The sequence below is a fragment of the Paramormyrops kingsleyae genome, chromosome 8 (assembly GCF_048594095.1).
Source record: "Paramormyrops kingsleyae isolate MSU_618 chromosome 8, PKINGS_0.4, whole genome shotgun sequence".
Classification (NCBI taxonomy): Eukaryota; Metazoa; Chordata; class Actinopteri; order Osteoglossiformes; family Mormyridae; genus Paramormyrops; species Paramormyrops kingsleyae.
Window position 1 is genome coordinate 28,183,156 of NC_132804.1, and position 19,019 is coordinate 28,202,174.

Genomic DNA, 19,019 nt, shown 5'->3' on the forward strand with positions numbered 1-19,019 from the left:
CTTTATAAAGACAATTTTATTTGACCACAGCTTAAAAAGCAACCACAGGCAGTCGGATTACAATAGGTGTATTAAAGAGCAAACATTCCAAAAAACAAATATATAGGGGCAGCGTGTGGCTAAGCCTGTGTGCCTCAGCACATCTGTGGGTCCTTGAGCACAGCCCTTAACCCCAGCTCCCAAGGGGATCAATAAAGTATCGATTATTATTACTTGGGGGTGGGGGGTGGGGAGAGTGAATGTTACCTGCACAACCCTTGAGGGTGCCGCATGTTTTCGAAGCAGCAGACCCACATGAAAAGGGTAAAAAACATATTGCAGAGAAAGATTAAGCCATATTAATAAATGCTATGACGGCTCTTTTAAAATGAATGTCACTCTATTAACAGCCACTATTGGTTTAATACTAGCAGCGTCACAGACAGGGAAGCCGACAATTTTCACGACACTCAGGGATACAGGCTAAACACACATATTGGCAGGGCTGCCAGCTCTCTATCTTATATTTGGATCAACACGTTATGTATATTTACTACATTTATACTATGGTATATATAGAGTATTTACAAAATTTATACTATGATTGTCCCACAGGTTTTTGTCTATCGGTGACCTGCTTATCCCCACAGATGACGGAAAAAGGAGTCGGGGAAACAGAGTTGGGTTTGTTTTAGTAGGACTGACATCCATGCCCCTAAAGCCAGTTTCACTAACCAAGGATCAGTCCGCCAAGGTCTCTGCAACAGACACTTAGTGTTTCTCCTGCAGCTGATGGGCCCACAGAAAAAGGGGCTGACATATTCAACCAAACTGATCTTTTCCCTTTATGATCTTATTAAAACTAGCTGATAAGGAACTAGCTAATTGACCCACTGATTTTGTGGTATTTGTGGGAGATATGAGATGTATTTGGGCAACCAAAACAGCAAATTTGCAGTTAGAGCTGTGTGCACAGTGGAGTAGTTAGTGCACTTCACACAGGAGACTGTGGTACATAAAGACAAATGCAGTAAAGCTGTCACAGGTACTTGTTAGAAGCCACTAAACATGCATGGGCATTGCCTGGTAATCAAGGGTGTAACTTTGGATTGAACATTGGGGAGGTTGAGGTCTCCACCCCATTCATGACAATATGATTATTTTTTGGGGGGGGGGGGGGGTGTATTGGCTGGTTCTGATTATTGTGGGGGTAACCCCCCCCCCTCCCCAATTTATGCTCATGCTGGCAATCAGAGAAAATGATTGGTCAGGAGCTCTTACAAGTTTTCTAAATAATATGTACATATGAATATTTACTCAGTCTAGACATTTTGGCATGGTGACGAGTGGTGGGGATCCATTGTTGGCATACAGTGAAAGAGCAGGATTACCCTCTCAACTTCACCCAGGGTCTGCTTAGGACCATGTGACCATGGAGTAAGGTCCATGCTAGGTCCCACTCAGTTCCTCCGGCATCACCTTGTTTAATATACCATTTACTATAGTATGGCGTAGTGTGTGCTTTTTACATACTTATGTGTGTCTGGGTGTTAAAGTGTATTGTTTGAGAAAGAGAATCAAAAAACTGTACATTCAGCTCATGTGGGCGTTTTAGCTGCACTGTAACATTTATGACACTTTTATCCAAAGCAGCTTAAAGTAGAGGGAATGAATTACAATTTGTGTGGGCTCCCTAAGACTTGATCCAACAACTTATGTATTTTTAGCACAATGTTCTAGCCTACTTGTTGAGCTACAAAAGCTCAACACAGGTGCTATGACCAGTACTTAAAGATACTGCCGATTGTACGCTGAATATCTTAATTAAAAATGTTTGCATTCAAAAGAGAGAAAGGGGTTGGCAGGATTTACGAGAATTAATCTATGTGTGTGAAAGGCAGAAGGAAGCTCAGCTCCCGCAGCAGGGAAGCGAGCCAGGACAGGTTACAGGCCGGCGAGTCTCAGCGCTTTACTCTCGGCGAGTTCTCCGATTAGTGAGATAGACTTGCAGAGGAAGTCCTAGACAAGCGGGAAGCAGGGATGGATCGCTGCTGCTTAAAATTCACAACTATTATGCAAATAGGCACAAAAGCATGTAAATAAATTACTACATCAACATATAGGCTATAGAGAAAAATGTACGTTTTTTGTCTCTATACGTTTCTTCATTTGGAGTTATACTCACCAGCATTGACATATTAGCTTATCACTATATGAACACGCTCAGATGAAAGTATTATGAACATTCTCATACGTATTACGTTATTAAATCATAAATAAATTATATTTTGAAAAGTGTTTGGAAGATGGATTTTTAAAAGTCCTCATAATCATTCATCCAATCATGTCAATCCACATTACAGGCATGCATTAGGTCTATTAGATCGCGATCAGCCCCTCTTATCGTCTACGTGCCAGCTTGCCACTCACCCTCGTTTTACCCGAATGGCCCAAAAAAGCCACACCTCTGTCGGTTCGGAAATGACGCAGAGTCACTTCTGGTAGTTCCCCGTTTTGGCTGCGATCGGAACCAAGCACATCGCTGGCGGCCGGTCCCGACCTGACCAGACGTGGCTCCCGGGGGGTGAGTGCTGCGGGGCCGGCTCTCCGCTCGGCGGGACGCCGCTTTGTCCGCACCTGACGGCAGTGACGGCATGCGTTAACGCATGGATACGGGAGAAACAGCGGTGCTTTTCACAGGATTTGTTAAGATGTTTCCAGTTAGTGACTATATGATAGCTACACTTTGGGAAAGGGGGGAGGGGATCGTGCTGCTTTTTACGTGTTTACGTGTTAACGCAACTGAATGCCAAGGATGGGTATTTTCTTTTAGATTAACCATGCAACTCTCTATCCCAGATCGCAACATATTAAGTTTAATGATCTGTCGTAATAATAGTAGCGAGTTAAAATTTGCAGTCGGGGATTTTTTTTGTCCTCAGCTTCCCGAAAATGACACGGCGCTGATTTGGTTATGTGCCGCCCGGCGGTCCGAGCATCGAGGAAATACAAAAGCGAGCTCTTTATATTTGATCCTCTGCCCTGATCGAGCCCATTCCCACAGGTCTGACAAAGGAAAGGTTAATAATTACCAAGGAGCAGAACGCCGACTGGGCTGTGTGCTTTGAAAATGATGAACGTTTGGATGCTGGGTATCACATCGGCGAAGGATGGAGTATTGGGATATAACTTAATTTAAATACAAATGTCTTTTTATCGGGGATGAATTAATCCAAATTAAATATTGGTTGGTACACGTCGTCCCCCTTTCTCCCTCATCCTACGCCCCTGGTGAAGCAGGATCCAACTGTGTACGTGGGTGAAATCCACGGATCAGTCTCTGTAGCTGCCATACCTTAAACGGATGTGGTGTGAAATATTGCGTTTATTACACTGTAGCATGTCAGGGAAACTTGTTATTATGGAACCTCTGCTGTAAATTAATTAGTGTCTGTACCATGTAGGCATCTCTTGATGCCTGGTAATTCTGGATCATTTTAAGTGCTTCTGACTGTGTCATGGGATGACTTGATGGTTACAAGTTTATTTTAGTAGTTATTTAATGCTCTTGTTATAATTTAAGTGTCTATAAGGAATTAACGCATGTGTTTGTTTATTTAGTTGCTTTTGTCTAAAGTGACATACGTATGAGTGACCAGCAGCGGTGTTTACCACCACTCAAATTATGCATTTGCATTGGGTCCCCAAGATTTGGGAGCCCTCTTATGGCCACAAGTAGTCATTACAATGGGGACACCTGTGAATGCCAGTAACAAGTGTAAGTTGATATCAGAGCAAGAGCTATACAGTAAAACATAGCAAGAACCCAACGTCAGAGGCGATGTTTGAATCAACACACTGAGGACTAATGATTTCTCCTCCTTTCGCAATGTGTTCCTTTTGGCCCCGCCCCCTCTATTTCCAGTTTGCATCACCTGACACCTGGCAGCCAATCGTAACTTCATGAGTGACTGGGATTGCCACTTCTTCTGCTTCTTTCGTTGCTGCTGAGCCCAGAGGCTGCTGGGATTCGTGGTTCCCACGTGGTAGCTCCTAGAAGGATGTCTGTAGTGTCGGACGGCAACGAAGGTGACATCTGCACCAACTCTGACGAGGAGGTGGAGGGTGAAGGTGGGGAGGAGGATGAGGAAGATGAGGAGCCGGGGGACATACCAAACTACTATGACGACGTGCATGATGACGTGGAGCTGCAGGACACCTACGACCCGGAGGATTATCAGTTCACCTGTCTTTCATACTGGGAGAGTCAGAGGGTGCTGGCGCAGGATGTGGCCATCGTGGCTGGTGCCCTGAAGGTGTGTGTCGGTCTGTTATTTGGGGTGCGATGGGTGTTCAGGGTGGGAGGTCAAATGAAGGCCCTTTGTATGAAATGAGGAAACCAGTTTGTGGTAAAATGAGTTCATTGCTTTCTTAACTGGGTATTGGTTGCGGGCACCATATATATTTTTCAGATGCTTGTACCAAAGTGACGTCTGTTTTTGAGAAATTAGGGACAGACAATCCCTGGAGCCATTGGAGTTAAAGGCCCAGGGATTCGAATCGGCAACCTTCTGGTCACGAGCACAGCATCCTAATCCACTGAGCCACGCAACTCTTAGTGCTGGAACTCAGCAGTTTGCGGACTTGGGTCGGTTCCTATGCAGTACAGATGCATGGATGGGGGCAGGTTTGGGCGTCAGTAGGTGTGTGGATCTTTAAAGGTGCTTAGGGTCTCACGTCTGCTGCTCTGTCCTTCTAGGTCACTCCTGCTGTTGCTAAGCTTGTCCTCGTTCATTTCCGCTGGCAGGTGTCTGTGATACTCGACAGGTGAAGTGGCTTATTTTTCTATGTCAATGTCACTGTCTACTAATACACACACTTAAAAACTTAAATTTTCTCATCTTTATTGAACCCCGTGGGGGAATTGGGTAACTCTCTCATGCTCCATCTTGCTCTCCATGAAAGACACAGACATAAATGTATACACAGGTGAGAGCAAGTTTTGGGGTCACACAGCACCATCCATTTGGGGTTCATGGTGTCAGAATTTCAACTAGGAACCCTGTGGTCACCGGCCCAGATCCGTAACCTTCTGAGCTGCGCACCCCCCTATTTATGGATAATTTATAGTTGCTGTGGGCCCTTCTTTGATTTTTGTTTTTGACAGATGCTGCCACAGACCAGCTTGTACGTGATCCTATGTCACCGAATATGTGCTGAAGGATTTCAGATTTAGTCCACAGATGGAGTATCAGGTCGCTCCGCTGTCGCTCTGTGATCAGCTGGCCATATCGCTGATGCGTCGTCTTTGCCATCATGCCATCGATGTGGGTCCTGTCATGGACTGGTATCCCATCTACAGTGTACCTTGGCCATATGCCCTGTGCTCCCTGGAATAGGCTCCACCCCCCTCCCCCCCCCCCAGATTGACCCTGACGAGGTTTACTGGTTAGACGGATGGATAAATGGGTAAAAAGCATCTGTAAAGTGTGATTACAGTGATGAAACTGTATCTTCATTTGATTTCAGGTACAAATCCAGCTTCTTGCAGATGCTGTGTGAAGCGCGAGTCCAGCCCAGTGCAGGCAGATCTGTACCGGTGAGTCACTCTGGGTGTGCGGATGTGTGATCCGGACCCTTCTACAGTGGGCTTCATAGGTAATCGTCATCATGCTGTGTTTCTCTACCCCCAGTACTCCCAGTCTCCCCAGTGTGGCGTGTGTCTGCAGCTGGTCAGGAAGGACTTTCTGCTCGCTCTGTCGTGCCAGCACTCCTTCTGCAAAGCATGCTGGGAACAGCACTGCACCGTGCTTGTCAATGAAGGAACAGGAATTGGTCAGTAGGGGGCACTGCAGTGAGCATGTATGATATGTGTATGCATGTGTGCGTCTAACAGGTGTTTGCGTGCTTGTGTGTCCTCAGGTATTTCATGCATGGCCCAGGACTGCTCCCTCCGCGTGCCCGAGGACCTTGTTTTCCCTCTTCTCTCCAGTGAGGACCTGAAGGACAGATATCGGCGCTACCTCTTCAGGGACCATGTGGAGGTCTGTCCTGCCCTATGTCCACAGTTCCAATATTGCACCAGAATGTCATTGGTGCTAGATAGATTAGCATCTGCTGTCAGGGAGAACCCAAGTGGTTATGTGTAACTTGGCGATTTGGGGGTCTGTACCTGTGTCCAGAAGGTTGTGGGTTCAAAACTCATAGCTGGCAGAGTCATCATGTCACATGCATTTGTCTCTGTTTTAGCTATGTTATTCACCTTAGAGTAAAATGCCTTGAGCCAATGAAGTAATACATTTCAAATATTGAAACGACCAAGAGAAGTGTTCAATACGCCGCCTTTTCTGCAATGACAGTATTGCAGACTCTTAGCATTCTTTTAGCCAGCTTCCAGATGTAGCCATCTGGAATGCTTCTCCAAATGTCCTGAAGGAGTTTCCACAAGTTCTGGGCACAAGTCGGCTACCTTGCTCTTACTCTTCAATCCAGCTCTATAGGTTTTAGGATGGGGGATTGTAGGTGCCAGGTCCAGGTCTTCTGTAACAGCACTCTGTCTCTTTCCTTCATCACAAAATAATAATTATTCCATAATCTTGAGGTTGTTATCGTGCTGATTTTCAGTAGGTGTGTTCAGACTTTTCACTGGTACTCTCTGCTGTAGTATTGCAGTGTGTTTTGGTGTTTAAGGAGTTCCTGTGCTGTGGGCCCTCAAACCTCTGGTTTCCTGGGAGTCCATGTCCCCCTGTACAGTGTCAGTCCAGCATCTTCTCTCTCGATGCATGTTCTCCTCTCCTGTTTCTGCGTTTACCTTTGCGCTGCTCTCTGTTGGTTCTGGCAATGATTTAGCCTGTGGGCTGCGTCGTCACTGAGTTTTAAGATTCTCAGCAGGAACAAAAACAGAGAATGCCACAGGGGAGGGGAAAGCGGGCGGCCTTGTGCTGAGGCAGACTGTTCTTCTGGCTAAAAATAAGGCCTCGTGGGGATTGAGGCCCTTAGGGGGCCGGAGATGTTGGAGGCTGGTGGAGAGACCGGGGAACGGGAGGTGCGAGGAGCTCTTGTGAGATCGGGACACTGAGCTGCCCTGTGTGTGTTTGTTTCTTCCTTTGTGCCTCCAGAGCCACGCCCAGCTGCAGCTCTGCCCTGGGCCTGACTGTCCCATCGTCATCCAGGTGCAGCAGCCCCGCGCAGGACGGGTGAAGTGCAGAGGCTGCAGCCAGGAATTCTGGTGAGCAACAAAGGAGCGCTATAGTCAACCAAGCTCCGGAGTTTACACATACTTTTTTTTTTTTGTGGTCAAATATTTAATGGAGACTTTTTTAACAAAGAACATGTCTGAACAGAACAGAACACACTCCACCCCCACCCCCCAATACACCCTGAGACAGCACCTCAAAGGAAAAGAAACAGAAGACCAACAATGGTCACCGGCACACGCAGCCCCAAAGAGCGCAGCTAAAAACTGAGGAGAAAAGAAATAACATATATCAGTGAAAAATGTCAAAATTAGGAAAGTAAAAATCAAAACAAAAAACAAGGATTACGGCCTCAGGACGTGACCCGCAGCCAGTCCTTTACCAGCTGCACGTCATGGAACCAGCTCTGGATCGTAGAACCAGACGAGTTGTCTGTTCGCAGAGTGTCGCAGAGAGTTCCAGTTTACACATACTGAACTACAATAGATTTTACATGCAACACAAGTGCTTACAGACTCATAGACATGCACATGCATGCTCAATTACACACGTGACCTGTGATCCACTGTAAGTGGGCAGGCGTGTGTACCCGTGTGCACACACAAAGACCAGCAGTGTGCGCTCGTAGTCCATGTCACGTGAACGACGCAGTCCACTGAATCTAGCACTTGCCATCCTGTACCTTCTGTTAATCTGCTCTCCCTCCCCGCCCCCAGCTTCAAGTGCCTGCAGATGTACCACGCCCCCACTGACTGCGCAACCGTGGTCAGGTGGCTGACCAAGTGCGCAGATGACTCAGAGACTGCCAACTACATCAGCGCGCACACCAAATATGTGAGGGACACTGCTGTGCGTGTGTGTGAGTGTCTGCGCATGCATGTGTGTGTGTGTGGTGCTACCCTGACAGAACAACAGACCTTTCAGTGAGATCTTAACGGTCTTTGTCTTGGTATCAGTTATTTGTTTATTTATTTGTTTGTTTATTACTTTGGAATGTTTATAGCTTTTTTCCCCTCCCTTCTCTCTCTGTCTGTCTGTCTCTTTCTCTGTCTCTTCCTCTCAGTGTCCAAAATGCAACATCTGCATTGAGAAGAATGGAGGCTGCAATCACATGGTCAGTCCACCTCATGGTATCTTTTCAGTTTCTTGAAATGTTTATTGCAGTGTTAATTTTGTTAACGAAAAATTTTCATCATCGTTATCGTCAACGACCTTTATTTTCAGACTAAAACGAGACGATAACTAAATAAAAATGATTTCGCGAGACCTAAGACTATGACGAAGTGTATTGACACTTTCGTCAACTAATAAAAACGAGATGAAAATGTTTGCCAGAGACGAGATATAATCAGAACTAATGTCGTTCGCGTAAGGCAGGGGTATTCAACTAAAATTTAAAGAGGTCCAGTTAGAGAATATTTCTTGAAGCAAAGGTCCGGAAGATCGTAATGTACTATTTAGTGTGATATATATTTAAGTAGTTAGTTATATCAACATTGCATGTAATCAATACCTGACTGTCAAATCAAATTAATTCAGTACAATTCAAAAACATTTTGACAATATTTATTGTCACGTGACATAGAGCTGAATATATATGTATGACTTCCGATATGTATAATGTTTTCTCATTTACTAGTTTTAAAAGGACATTTTAAAAGTAGGGCTGCATTTCAAAATGGGATAAAATAAAATGTGAAAATTGTGCATGTTTGAATAAAGTGTTTAACTTAAACCGTAAAATCCTAATACAATCATTTTTATGTCATTTATTTTAGTGTTCATGAATTTAAGTATTGGTCTCCATAATCCCACACCGGTAATAAAATTTAAAGTCTGGTTTTAATATAAATACATACGAACTTCAATCGCTTTCAGAGTAGGATATGGGCGGTCATATTATTTTGAAACATATTATAAAACGTGACATTTTTTTTTTCTCATTTTAGCTTTATATTTGTCGGAGTAACAACGCAAACAGAATGGCGAGCCGTTTCAGGCGAAAACAGCGCATTTCACTTTTCATTTCAAATAAAACGCGGGGTTGCCAACTTCGGCCACCTGGCTCGAGTGAGACTTTCAGTTTGAGTTGTCCGCACACATGTAACAGTTCTTACCTTGTAAATAGTCTGCTTTTGTATTTAACTGTGTAAATACACTTTTGACGTAGCTAATTTTAGGTTTATAATGGAATAATATAGATTTGCCGTAAGATTTCCTGCGCGAGTCTGAAAGCGTGAGTATCATACCAGAAGCTTGAGATTTGGCAACCCTGAAAACGTACATTTTTTTGAGTTGATTTATATAACAAATAACATTACTTTATACAGTTGTTAAAAAGCGGAAACTTCAATGAACATGAAACCACCTGAAAGTGAGGAGAGTTGATTTTTGGCTCAATACACTAATAGAATTGTAGCCTTGAGGTAATTATATTGCTGTTGAAAATGCTAAAATAGAACGGTTGCACTTCCTGCTACTGATAGCCCTTGAGAAGTATGTTTTCAATATTTGGATTTTTTTTTCTTGATAATGGGTATAAATCCCTGAGACCATTATTGGTGTTTTTCTTTAAACATATTTGAGAATTTCAGGTGAAACAATTAACAGCGAACAATAGCAAATAAAAATATTACAAATATGTATTTTAATATTCAGAGAGCAGGCCTGGTGGCATTATTATTTTTGCACTAATGGCACTCCTGATTTGACAGTATTCAGATTCCGGTTAAATAAACAATTATTTCTGCACAGTCAGACCTTAATACCATTCCTTAACATTTGTTTCATTTCTTTCTCGGTGAACATAATGAGTTTCAGAAATCGAAGGGAAACTTTAGACATTATTCTTTGCACTTTTAATTTTAGTCGACTAAATCAACTGTAGTTTTAGTCGACTGTAATCTTATATGTAGTCGACTAAAACTAGACTAAAACTAAAATAATTTAGATGACTAAATTATGACTGAAACTAAATTACATTTTAGTCAAAAGACTGACTAAAACTAAATAAAAATTTGCATAATTAACACTGGTTTATTGAAATAGGATGGCACCCTAACGACCCCCCCCCCCTCCTCTATTTCAGCAATGCTCCAAGTGTAAACACGGTAAGTCTCCAGCCATGATCGACGCCCCATCCCCCTTCCTCCCGCCGCTGGGTAGCCCACCTGTCCCCCCCATCCCCCTTCCTCCCGCCGCTGGGTAGCCCACCTGTCCCCCCCCATCCTCCTCACCTGCCAGTTAGCCCTCTTGTCCCCACGTGTGCAGACTTCTGCTGGATGTGCCTCGGTGACTGGAAGAGCCACGGCAGTGAGTATTATGAGTGCAGCCGCTACAAGGAGAACCCCGAGGTGACCAACCAGAGCCAGCAGGCCCAGGCCAGGGAGGCCCTCAAAAAGTACCTCTTCTACTTTGAGAGGGTGAGGCGGGGGCACAAGTATTATTATTGTATTATCCATCCATCCATCAATAATCCATTCAAACATCCACCCATCTATCATCATCCATCTATCAATAATCCATCCATTCATCAATAATCCATCCATCAGTAATCCATTCAAACATCCATCCATCCATCTATCCATCCATCAAATCGTCCATCCATCTATCCATCTATCCATCCATCCATCCATCAATAATCAATCCATCCATCTATCCATCTATCTATCCATCCATAATCCATTCAAATATCCATCCATCTATCCAGCCATATTCTAACTGGTTATCCTACTCAGGGTCATGGGGCCTGGTGTGTACATATTTAATGTTGTGTTATATATCACATTATGTATCGTATTATACGCTGTCTCTACATATTATGCTCATTCTCTCTCTTTGGGCGCTTTTCCACCACACCGGGTACCGTACTTTTGGTAGTTTCTCGAAGTACCAAAAGAACAGTACTTCAAGGCGTTGGTTTTCCACTGGTGAAAAAACTGGTATCACAAAGGCGAGGTGGGGTATTTTGTGCTGAATTTGAAAAATGGATGCAGTATATTATAGGGCTGGACGATGTGTGATATTACGACTAACATTGCATTTCATGCACGTGCAATGCACATGCACTCACATCGCTAGTAAGATTAAGATCGGGCTTCTTCTTACTTTAAATTCAGTATGGACATTTTACTGCTTTTGCATGAGCGCTGCATACATTCTCAGAGATAATCATAATTATTTTCATCATTGCTGTTTAAATCACTCCTAGACGGGTTTATGAGAAATGTATGAAGGCCTTTTTGATTTATAAATATCCCAATATTTTTTACAACAAAATCGCATCACTAGGATAGCACGCTACATGCATGCAGTCCAGGTATATTAAACAAAACACTTTTTAAATTTTTTGTCATGCCACCCTGAACTTTCTTTTTGTATCTCTTTTTCCCACCAGATTGCAATTATTATTATTTTTTACTTAGTTCATCTTTGTTTTCTTAGCTGGTAACTTCTTTTTAATATTGTGGTTGTATGGTGTTTCAGAGGCAGGCTATTTGCATAACCAATCAACAATGAAAGCATTTCAAGTCCCACCCCAAAGTAGTGAAGTACCAAAGAAGTACTGCAGCTGGTTTGGCACTTTTGGTACTGGAACATTTGGTACTGGTACTCACCTGGAAGTCAATGGAAAAGGGAACGTACCGAAAGTACCGCACCTGGTGCAGTGGAAAACCACCCTTTTTCTCACTGTCTCTGCAGTGGGAGAACCACAACAAAAGCCTCCAGCTGGAGGCACAGACATACCAGCGGATCCAGAGGAAGATCCAGGACCGTGTGATGAACAACCTGGGCACCTGGATCGACTGGCAGTACATGCAGAACGCAGCTATGCTGCTGGCCAAGGTAGCGTGTCTCTGTCGCCATCACCGTCCGCATCACCCTGGTCGGCGTCTGACCCCCAGCATCTCACCTGTGTCCCCAGTGCCGCTACACGCTGCAGTACACATACCCCTATGCCTACTACATGGAGCCTGGACCCCGCAAGAAACTGGTGAGCAACGTGCGTGCATGAGCTGAATAAAACCGGAATTTTGCCAGTTTAATCTAGCATGGACCAGAACGGGCTGGTAGGTGCCTGAGATGGGGTGTGGGGTGTTGATTGGGCATTTTAATGTTGCTTGAAGTCACCCCCCCCCCCCCCACACCATTTCCAGTTTGAATACCAGCAGGCGCAGCTGGAAGCTGAGATCGAGAACCTGTCGTGGAAGCTGGAGCGAGCCGACGGCTATGAGCGAGCGGGAGCGGCAGGAGGAATGAGTGCCACTGACCAAGGGGTGAGGGCAGGGGGGCTGATCGGCAGGGGGCTGTAACCGGCCAATGGAGTGGCATGTAAAAAGGTGTCCACTAAACCAGTGTAACTGTATTGTAAATGTTGTCTTTTGGGGCCTGATTTCTTGCTTAACCAGATAACTTGTTGATTTTAAGGTAGTCTGTGCCAAATGTAAGTGAATGAAAATAAAGTCCATTTAAACTCGTGTACCTTAAATCCAACAAGTTAGAAATCCTGGGTTTGTGATACAGTACTGGGTAAGAAATCCTGGGTAAGAAATCCTGGTTTGTGATACAGGTCCCTGGTGCTTACAACAGCGAGAACAGGCAGCACAGCACATAAGGTGCCAAAACAGACAAAGGGCTTTACAGATTTCCACAGAAATAGTGGCGGTAATGTTTATAAACAATCAAAGAATAGTATAAATAGCATACGTTGGATGATTAAATAAGTAGCTGGAGCAACAGTTGAATCGAGTTCTGTAACCTCTAAAAATTGGAAGTGTTTCCACAATTTTGGCCACTAGTGTATTAAAGTCAGTGATATTCCCATGATAAAGCAGAGTTCATAAATTGCTCAAGCAGCTAATGCTGGGGGTTGCAATATGCATGTAGTTGGGCCATGTCATGTGATCAAGGCTATCATGTGATCCCAGTTGGGCTCACGTCCCTACAATGTTGACTAGTTGCTGCTGAGTCTTTTTCTACAGAAACACAGAGACCTGAAGTTTGTCAGCTGACATAGTTAGGTCTGGTCTCCAGTACCGCATATCTTGTAGACACTCAGTAGAGGCGTGTCTCTTTGAGCTTTGAGGCAGCAGAATCATTATGATGATGTTCTGGGCAGTTTAATGTGACTTCAAACTGATTTGTACCAAATACTGCACTCCCTCAGGACCTGGAGATCCAGATGCACATCGCAGAGCACCACAGACGTACGCTGCTCAAGGACTTCCATGACACTTAAGACTAACCTTCCTGCACCTCAACAGCGACCCCAGCTGGAGTGAGGAGGCCAGTGCCTCGGAACGGCTGGCTATCCCCGGTCTGCCTGCAGACCTCGCGCTTGTGCACAAACCCAATGGGACAGAGAGGCTGCACAAAAAGGCTTCTTTACTCACCACGACACCAGTGCAACCTGCCCTCTGAAGACAAAGATACTCGATCAGGACACTAAACCAATGCACTCTGTTTTTTTGTATATTTTCCCCATTTTTCTGGCTGTTGCATATTTCGATCATTTGGAACATTGGGGGGGGGGGGGGAGTGGTATAAAAATGCTGTATTTTCCAGCCGTTGTGTATTAATAGACTTCTTAAAGGGTTTTAAATGAACTTCTCATGTGTGGTTTGCTAAAGTGTAACTGAATGCAGGGCTGTAGGGCACCGAGCCACGAAGAGCGAGTGGGAAATCCATCTGTGCAAAGTGTTTGGCCAGCAGAAGGATGTAAGCTGGTCAGCTGCATGCTCTATGAACCTTTAGTCAAACTAATGAGTCCATTTATGGCACCAACCTAACGAGCTGGCATTTGGTGATGCTGGAGCATGATCCACATCTTCCCGCCGTGTTTTTGATCCTTTAGCATCAGTGCTAATCCTTAAGTAGTAATACTGGCTCATAATTTTCACCCTTGTTTTTTACCTCACTGCCTGAGTACGTCTGAGGAAGGGGATTTCCATGCTGTGGAGCACGTCTGAGCACATGGTGCTTCGATGAACATGACCCTTGTGTTACCCAGCTGCCAGGTCTGTCAGACCACTCGGCTGATTTGAGCTCAGTTTAGCAGCTATATCCTAGTGGCGTTTCTCATCTCCTCTAACCAGATGGGAGCTGCTTGACATTCTTGTGGAAGACGACATCATTCTGTACACAGCAGCCCGTTGCTCTCAGACTGGGGTGCCCTGGCTTCCTGTCCTGTGACATATGACATCTTTTCCTTTTGTGTCTTTCTGCAGCTCCACACTGCAGCAGTTACGATGCTTACAAAGGAGCATTTGTACCAGCTGAGTTTGATGGTGATGCCCCGTGCTTGAAGTGGGCTGGTACTCACCACTACACAGTACCAACACCTCTCAGTATCTGCTGGCACTGAATCACACAAGTGGAGTAGCAGCACCTGTTTTTTTCCCCACTTCAAGCAGTGGTGCTGCCTTTAAAAAATGCAACAGGCCGACCACTTGGAGCAGTATAATGCAGACGGTCCTCTGACGATGGATTTACCCCAAATATAGTAGCAGAGCATCCAAGGTGTTCTGACATACTGATGCCAAATCAAGGTTCAGACACAAATAGTGTGCTTTACTTACTTAGATCCCAGCACATACAGTAAATGCAACCCCACCCAAGTTGTATTTCTGTGTTCTGAAAGGGGGTGGACCATTACAAGCAGACGAGCTCGCAAACAGGACACTTCCTGTCTAACATCTTCTGACATTCAGTCTCTTCTGGTCTCCGCCTAATAGTTAAGTAGGGCTGAAAGCCCCACAAGTAGTTCACAGGGAAGGACGTCCATCAGCGAAGCCAATACCAGCCTTTCTATTGCATCACTTAATGAGCTTTCAAATCACTTCCTGTTAGAGGTGGTCCTTCGTGCTGATTGGTGGTGGGATTAGGCCAGCTGCGACCGCTCGTCTCTCGTTGAACAGGAAGTTGAAGGTGGCGCATGCGTTGGGCTGTTGGGGGAGTGAGAAAAACTTTTTTTAGGCTAGTGTAGCGAGTTTTCAGATCACCAGGTATGACCCTGATTGTGGAGGCACTGGGAGGTTAAGTGGCCTCATGGCTTATTTCTTACCGTGTCTTGAATCTCAACTGCAATGCGCTTCTTCCTCAAGAAGTCTAGAACGTTCCTGTCAAGCTGCTCCACCTGGCCCCCAGTGCCCAGGACCAAAACTTCTGTAAGAAGCAGAAAGATTCAGAGCTGGCTGTGGATCAGATTGCTGTTTGGTTTGAAACTCACTATTCTGTGTTGATACCTGTAGCTGCTTTTTAGGTGCTGTTAATTAAAAAAAAACAAAAACGTATGATTTCAGCAGAAATGCCTTTTCAGTCATGCAACAGCAATGTCCTGGTTATGTTTGAAACTTCAGTACTACATCACCTGCTGCTTTTAACGGATATTAACGATCTGCATGTGGTGTGGAGGTGGGGGTGGGGGTATATTACCGATGCGAGGCTCTAGTAGGTAGAATAAAGCCAAACTCTCCACTGAGATATCCTTATAGTTGCCTACCTGCAGAGGGCGACAGAATTCAGGCAAATTCTATATCAACTCTTACCGATTAATTATTATTAATTATATATGTAAATTGTTTACTTAAGAGGTGCATATACTCAGGATGTCTGATAACTAAAACTGCATATTTTACTGAAACAGTAACGTTCATTTACCTCACTCATTAGCCAGAGGTAGTTATTCATGGGCATAATGAACAATGTTAATCCTATCACTGTTTCACCTTACATAACTGCATAATGATAATAAAAATAATAAATAATAATAATAAAAAAACAGGCTCACATTCCACTGCAGGATGGCCGGCGGAAGCACGGCGCACGGTCCCAGTACCCGGTTCCGCCCGATAGTAAAGCCCCGAGGGCTGTAGCTGTGAATGAGAAGATCGCTGTCCGCTTCCTTCTGCATGACTGACACCGTGGTGCGCTGGTACAGTTCATCGTCAGTAGGGGCCAGGCGGTGTCCGCGCACCAAGGCAGGGCTACGGGACACGGGTGCAAGGTGACTCCTCTACAACCGTACGCTTCATTTACTTCTTACGGGAACAGTATACGTACTATAAGCATACTCCCACACGGTATATTAGGCTTCCATACTACATATTTCGCATGTTACATACTAAGGTTTGTGTGAAGCATGCAGGATGTAATAGTCAATCGCAGATAATTTATACACAAATACTAAAGTAACACTAGACAACGGATTTTGCATTTAGCCTTACAACATAACCACTACATGCGTAGTGATCTAAGTACTTCCCAGTGTAGTATATATTTTTAAAAATCATGCTTATTTCGCCAGCTTACAATTTGATGGTGCTCTACTTATGTTTGTTATTAGTAATAACTAAGGCAGTTATCAGAAGCCTCTCTGAATACTAGGCAGCTAAATAGAGGTCATTGGGAATATCTGTCAGACAACATAAAACGTATTTTAATTTATGATATAGAGAGAGAGTGGCGTGCAGAATCAAAATGAAGTGCCATCAATACCTCATAAAACCTGGATATCTCTGAGGACCCAGCTGCAGCCTGTGTTGCGCGGCCCGGGGAAACAGCCTGGCGTAGCACACAGTGGCCATGCTGGTGGGAAGAGCTGCTCGTTTGTTCCGGTGTGTCACGTAGATCTGTAGATCTGCGACTCGCCGCTGTAGGGTGCTGCCACCTGCCGACCGAACTCGGCAACTGTCAGAATCGGGCGCTGACAAAATCACTTCGCAAAACCAAAATCCACTTCCGCTACTAGACCTGTTGGTTGCTCAGCTCTTCTGTAGCCGCATTTTTTGACCTTATAGGCTTCTTATGTCACGTTTAGTTTCTGAGCTAGTTTAAGCGTGGCGATAAATCACACTCGCTCATTTATGACTGAAGATGTAGTGTCTCCCCACCGCTACTACCGTTTAATATTGCTGATATAATTGTTTATGAGGTTCTAGCCTGAGCTCCTGAAGCAACTTTCTGTTTCACATTTCACCCTTTTCTTCGTCTTGACGATAAACTGAAAGATCTTTGTCAAGAATGTAAGAGCTCCACAGGCCTGCAAAGACATTTCCGACAAATACCAAAGCAGTTGATCACTGTGATCTGCAATCCTGTCTGCATACTGTTGCTACATTCACCGTAATCCTTTGGCTAAAAATATTTACAACGTAACATATTTACAGTGGTATTTTAGAAAACTAGTCTGACATAAGATAATAGGAAATGGAACAAAAGATCTTGTAAGCGTTTAAATGAGTTAGTTAGTATCGGGAAATTCATTGTGGAGTCTTAAAGCACTTATGTAAGTCGCTCTGGCTAAGGGCGTCTGCCAAATGATGTAAATGTAAATGTAAATGTAAATGCCTGGGTAAGAACCATTTAGCTGAGCTGTCTGATAAAAATGTCACGTAAACCTCTGAGTATGAAGGCAACTGCTACACAACTTAATATTTGTTATTATAGTTTTAAGCAGAAACATATTTGACAGGCATCAACTGACGTCAAAGGCTTTATAATGGTTTGCACTAAAGATGTCCTGTATAAGTTAAAATAAATAAATAACACCAACTTCTTCAGATGCAGTTGAATTTGAGCAAGGCGGACAGAATCTGCACTAACATGTATGGGGCTCTGCAGATAAGTATGGCAAAATAAAATACTATGCTATTACTTGCATCCTGAAAGTCTGGAATGCTGTTGAAATTCCTGCTTTGTAAAGAATATGCTGGCTTTACTGAGAGGTGCTGAAACACCACTGTGTGTGTATTTGAATTGTACTGAGTGCCTGTTCATCTTGGGGGGGGGGGGGGGGGGGTCCCTCAGACTCAGACTCAGACATTTCTTATAGAAATCACAGGTCCACTAAACTAATTCTGTCTTCTTTAAACTTAATCTGATAATTTTGCCTAATTCAGCTCTACTCAACTGTTGTGTGTATATATACTAGACACCTTTGTAGGTTTTTGACATCTGTTACAATTTTCCCAAAGGCTCAGCATAATGACAGAATCTCTCACAGATGCAGCAGCCCTGTGGAATTCCATCTCATTCAAGGTAACCACACTTAAGATTTTGGAATTCTGTGATTTAATTTGAACTACTACTCACACTGTCACGCCCTCCCACCCTCGGGCAGACACAGCTGCCTGCAATCGGTGTTAAAACAGACAAAAAAGTAGACTTAAGCCTGGTCCAAACTCCAGCTCAGTGCGAGGTAATGTCAAATTCTCCATGAGACATACCGAGCGCGTTAACCCATGTCTTTTGTTCAACTCCGCTCCACCTTGCTTGCCCTGCCTGATCTGCCCGCTCCTCTGGCCCAAGCCCTTTCCAGTCTTCCCTCTCCTCCCTCGTCCTTCTTGCAACATCCTCGTGTGCCTTTTCTGTGTCAACGGACTGACCTCCCTGGCTCTTGCACTTTCTAACCCCGCTCTCCCGACTACATCTCTGGATCCCAACTTCACCTGTGATCGCCGTGTTCCCTCCTCTCCGGCTCAGATCCAGCTCGCCTCTCCGGCCACAGTTCTGCCTGCCCTCACTCTGCTTGCTTGCCTCGCTCCTGTAATATACTCAGCCTTGTGAGTATTTCTCCTGACTGGCGTGTGTTCCTTACACACACAAAATACGCCCAAACAATTTACTAAATCCCCAGCCTTTAAGGAGCAAGTGCTCATTCATGTCGTCGCCAGCTGGGGCCAGAATATGTGAATGTGTGTAGGTGTGTGAGGGGAAGGCTGTCTTCCTGTGAGAAACTGTTTAGGGGAATGGGCCAAGGTGGCTCTTCCTGCTGGTTAGTGAAGAAAGAGGAAGTAGTGAGACGTGGTCTCACCAGCAGAGGGAAGTACAAAGGCTGAAGAATCC

The 19,019-nt window shown here is 44.5% G+C and overlaps 2 protein-coding genes across 3 annotated transcripts; one reads left to right on the forward strand and one right to left on the reverse strand.

Moving 5' to 3' along the window:
- Nucleotides 1-2,431: 2,431 nt before the first annotated feature.
- Nucleotides 2,432-13,780, forward strand: LOC111860014 (E3 ubiquitin-protein ligase ARIH2-like). Of its 2 annotated transcripts, XM_023843255.2 has the most exons (15): nt 2,432-2,563; nt 3,905-4,295; nt 4,739-4,806; nt 5,509-5,578; nt 5,673-5,814; nt 5,902-6,023; nt 7,098-7,207; nt 7,892-8,009; nt 8,239-8,289; nt 10,264-10,285; nt 10,446-10,597; nt 11,877-12,020; nt 12,100-12,168; nt 12,332-12,451; nt 13,342-13,780. In XM_023843255.2, the coding sequence occupies exons 2-15, from the start codon at nt 4,041-4,043 to the stop codon at nt 13,411-13,413; spliced, it is 1,515 nt and encodes a 504-aa protein (XP_023699023.1). In that variant the 5' UTR covers nt 2,432-2,563; nt 3,905-4,040; the 3' UTR covers nt 13,414-13,780. The 2 variants fall into 2 exon arrangements, with proteins under 2 accessions (XP_023699023.1, XP_072571690.1); XM_072715589.1 differs by lacking the exons at nt 2,432-2,563; nt 4,739-4,806 and having other exon boundaries at nt 4,175-4,295.
- A 943-nt stretch (nt 13,781-14,723) lies between these two features.
- ndufaf3 (NADH:ubiquinone oxidoreductase complex assembly factor) lies at nt 14,724-18,725 on the reverse strand. The gene is made up of 6 exons (XM_023843259.1): nt 18,623-18,725; nt 16,671-16,842; nt 15,964-16,159; nt 15,609-15,675; nt 15,238-15,338; nt 14,724-15,118 (listed from the first exon to the last, which is right to left on the reverse strand). The coding sequence occupies exons 2-6, from the start codon at nt 16,757-16,759 to the stop codon at nt 15,020-15,022; spliced, it is 552 nt and encodes a 183-aa protein (XP_023699027.1). The 5' UTR covers nt 16,760-16,842; nt 18,623-18,725; the 3' UTR covers nt 14,724-15,019.
- Nucleotides 18,726-19,019: the final 294 nt, after the last annotated feature.

Coding starts and splice junctions, on each gene's coding strand:
- ndufaf3 (XM_023843259.1), bottom strand. CDS start 16,759: ATGGCCACTGTGTGCTACGCCAGGCTGTTTCCCCGGGCCGCGCAACAC. Junction 15,676..15,963: donor CGGCCATCCTGCAGTGGAAT/GTGAGCCTGTTT, acceptor CGCCCTCTGCAG/GTAGGCAACTATAAGGATAT. Junction 15,119..15,237: donor CAGTTGAGATTCAAGACACG/GTAAGAAATAAG, acceptor CTCCCCCAACAG/CCCAACGCATGCGCCACCTT.
- LOC111860014 (XM_023843255.2), top strand. CDS start 4,041: ATGTCTGTAGTGTCGGACGGCAACGAAGGTGACATCTGCACCAACTCT. Junction 8,290..10,263: donor ATGGAGGCTGCAATCACATG/GTCAGTCCACCT, acceptor CCTCTATTTCAG/CAATGCTCCAAGTGTAAACA. Junction 12,021..12,099: donor CAGCTATGCTGCTGGCCAAG/GTAGCGTGTCTC, acceptor CTGTGTCCCCAG/TGCCGCTACACGCTGCAGTA.